We start from the raw sequence: 3,668 nt of genomic DNA on the forward strand, positions 1-3,668 counted from the left end.
GATCCCAGCCAGGGTTCTGGGATCAAGTCCCGCATCAGGCTCCCTGCTCAGCGGGGAGTCTGCTTCTCCCTCTCCCTCTGCCTGCCGCTCCCCCTGCTTGTGCTCTGTCAAATAAATAAAATCTTAAAAAATAAAAAGTGCCAAGTGGAAGTTCTGTGACGGCAGAGTTTGTCAGCTGATGGGACCTTCACTCCAGGAAGAGAACCCACCATCCTCGCTCTGGTGGAATTGTACACTTCATGAGATAGAGTCCTAGCTTTCTTGTTAGCCACAAGATTCCCTGCATCTAGAACATAGTGGGTGCTCGATAAATATTTGATGTTATTACAAAACCTCTTGGAGCCTCGGTTTTCTCATCTGAAAATTGGGGATAAAAAATATTTATCTGAGGAGCACCTGGGTGGCTCAGTCAGTTGAGCGTCCAACTCTTCATTTCAGCTCAGGGCATGATCTCAGAGTCCTGGGATCAAAGCCCTGTGTCGGGCTCCACACTCAGTGGCGAGTCTGTTTCTCTCTCTGTCCCTCTGCCCCTCCCCGCTGGTCATTCTCTCTCTCAAATAAATCAATCTTGAAAAAATGTATTTCTGGCAGGTGTTCTGAGAAGAGATGGTAGATGGAAAGCACCTGGCACAGTGCTTAGTATTCAGCAGACTGGTTACAAATAATAACAGGTAGCAATCATTGTTCTCGTTATTTCTAAGGCAACAGGGCAGCGGCTTCATGACCATCTGTGGTCACCAGTAGCCAGGCTAAATATAGAGGCAAAGTATAGTACTTGTTGAGAGGCTAGTTATTATAGTACAAATCAACAAAGCAAGGAGAGCTTTGTATCTTGAGCCTTCAAGATAACAGCCTCTGACAGTCAATGCATAGAAAGTCCAAGGACGTTCAGTCTTCAGCTGTAACTGAGAAAGGTGGGTAGTGGCGCTACCTCACTGGAGAGCTCTGGAATAGCCATCTCGTGGAACGCTCTTCTCCTGCTCTGCTCAGGCTGTTAGGAGCAACTGAACAGTAAAGGCACTGGAGGAAGGTGAAGAGTATGCCAAGCCTCCCCCCAAACCCCGGCACTCCATCCATATAGCAGGCAGGCTGATGGATTGTCTCTTCTGGAATAGGTTTAAAATATAGGTCTATAGTTTAAAAAAGAAAAAACAGACAGCACAAGAGGGTACTTGCAGAGAGATGGAAAGGTCAGGATTCCTATCACCCCCAAACCTTCAGGCAGATTCCCCAGAGATAATCACTGTTATGTCTCAGCGATCTTTTTATGCATACACAATATATGCATATTTTTTCACAGATGGGCTCATAAAAAACTTCTGAAACGTGCCTCCCCCCACTTCATTTATCCTGAATATCTTTGCGTATCAGTATACATAGATTTACCTCCTTATTTTTATCAAATGCTCTATTCACTAAGATGATGCAATAGATACACTCCCAGATCTGGATGGCTTAACAAAAGTGAGGTTTATTTCTCATTTATCTAAATCCAACTGGTGGTAGGGAATGTGTGTGTAGGGAGGCGGGGAAGCACTTATTCAGGGATCCAGGATGACCAAGACCCTGCCAACTTCAACATGTGACTTCCACACGGTGGCTTCTAAGGTCACCCTTGGTGTTGATATCCAGCAAGCAGATAGGGAAAAAGAGTGTGCAGGAAGACAAGGTTTTATATGAGCCAGGCCTAGAAGAGACATGTATCACTTCTGCCCACATTCCACTGCCCAGAATTAGACTCTCTGCCCGAGCCCAGTACAAGGCCCTGTCCTGGCTGGACAGCTGCTTCCTACAGCGGGACACTGTGGAGGAAAAGCACAAACCTTAGGTTGGCAATTAACTGTTCTCTGCCACAGACGCATCCTCATTTATTTAAGCTTCAGGAGGCCAGCTTTCCTCTTCTCTCTCTGCTGCTTTTCTATTTGTCTTTTGTCAAAGGCAAATTGTAAACTATGGAAAACTATTACCTGGGAAGTGTAGGTACACTGGTTCAGATGTGGTGGGGGTAGGGAGGAACACTCTCAAGGAAAAGCCTTTAAAAGATGTATATCTTTGACCCAAGAACACATCTGAAGGACCTGTCCTAAGGAAATTAGTGGATGACTGCTCACACTGCATGTATGAGGATGCCTGTAAGCCAGCTAGGTGCCCGACATTAGAGACCTGTATGCACTTACGATGCCTCCGTATAATGGAATACAATTGGTTAAAATAATTGTGTAGATACCTACAAACACAAAAATATGTCCACACGTTGTGACAAAAGACTCCTAAACAGTGTTAAGTAAATTTTTAAAAATACATTGGTTACTTGTGGCAAAAAGGCTAGAGGACATACATTAAAATGTTTACAGTATTTATCCCTGGTAAGAGGGCTATTTTCTTGTTACACATTTATATAATGTCTGAATATTTTATCATTGGAAAAAAAGGTGAAGCTATTTTCAGCTTGAAACAAACAAACAAAAAAATGTAGATAAAGGCAACGGGAGCTTAGGTGACTGAAAGCAAGTCTGTGAATCAGACCTGGCCTCCCAGACCCTGTCACCCGACACTCAAGTGGCTATCGTGAGCACTTTTCTCTGTTGAAGTGACTGGCTTTTGTCAGGCCGATCGCAGGTTATGACGGGAGAGAATGGGCCTCCAGGCAGTCCGCAGCAGCCCCCGCCCCCGGGGCGCCCCGTCGGCGACTCAGTGGGCCAGGGCTCACTGTGCCTCCGGCCTCGGCATGGGGAACGCCATCAGGGCCCTGGTGGCCTTCGTCCCCACTGACTGCTGCCAGAGCTACGTGGTCAAAGACCTCTGGGAGATGCCGACGGACAAGATGGTGGACCTGAGTGGGAAGCAGCTCCGCCGCTTCCCCGCGCACGTGTGCTCCTTCCAGGAGCTGGTCAAGCTCTACCTGAGTGACAACCACCTCAACAGCCTGCCTCCTGAGCTGGGGCAGCTCCAGAATCTGCAGATCTTGGCCCTGGATTTCAACAACTTCAAGGCTCTGCCTCAGGTGGTGTGTACTTTGAAACAGCTCTGCATCCTCTACCTGGGTAACAACAAACTTTGCGACCTCCCCAGTGAGCTGAGCCTGCTCCAGAATCTCCGGACCCTGTGGGTGGAGGCCAACTGCCTCACCCAGCTGCCAGATGTGGTCTGTGAGCTGAGGCTCCTTAAGACGCTGCACGCCGGCTCCAACGCCCTGCGTCTGCTGCCAGGCCAGCTCCAGCGCCTCCGGGAGCTGCGGACCATCTGGCTCTCAGGCAACCTGCTGACTGACTTCCCCGCTGTGCTGCTGCACATGCCCTTCCTGGAGGTGATCGATGTGGACAGGAACAGCATCCGTTACTTCCCCAGCCTGGCCCACCTGTCAAGCCTGAAGCTGGTCATCTATGACCATAATCCTTGCAGGAATGCACCCAAGGTGGCCAAAGGTGTGCGCCGTGTGGGAAGATGGGCAGAGGAGACGCCAGAGCCCGACCCCAGGAAAGCCAGACGCTATGCCTTGACCCAGGAGGAAAGCCAGGACGGAGAGGCACCTGCCCTGCCTTCTCTACTTCTTCCTCCCAACTCCTGAAAAGCTTCAGCTGTCAGTCAAGGCCAAGGACACAACCCCAGTGTCTTCTGGACACCTCTCCTTTAGAGTGCAAAGGATTGCTCTGGGATATGTGGGGTGC

At 49.2% G+C, this 3,668-nt stretch overlaps 1 protein-coding gene across 1 annotated transcript; it reads left to right on the forward strand.

Moving 5' to 3' along the window:
• The first annotated feature begins 2,722 nt into the window (after positions 1 to 2,722).
• Positions 2,723 to 3,568, forward strand: LRRC10 (leucine rich repeat containing 10). Its single transcript, XM_021678601.1, has one exon. The coding sequence runs from the start codon at positions 2,729 to 2,731 to the stop codon at positions 3,566 to 3,568; it is 840 nt and encodes a 279-aa protein (XP_021534276.1). The 5' UTR covers positions 2,723 to 2,728.
• The last annotated feature ends 100 nt before the right edge of the window (positions 3,569 to 3,668 follow it).

This window comes from Neomonachus schauinslandi, chromosome 5 (assembly GCF_002201575.2).
Source record: "Neomonachus schauinslandi chromosome 5, ASM220157v2, whole genome shotgun sequence".
NCBI classification, from domain to species: Eukaryota; Metazoa; Chordata; class Mammalia; order Carnivora; family Phocidae; genus Neomonachus; species Neomonachus schauinslandi.

Coding starts and splice junctions, on each gene's coding strand:
- LRRC10 (XM_021678601.1), top strand. CDS start 2,729: ATGGGGAACGCCATCAGGGCCCTGGTGGCCTTCGTCCCCACTGACTGC.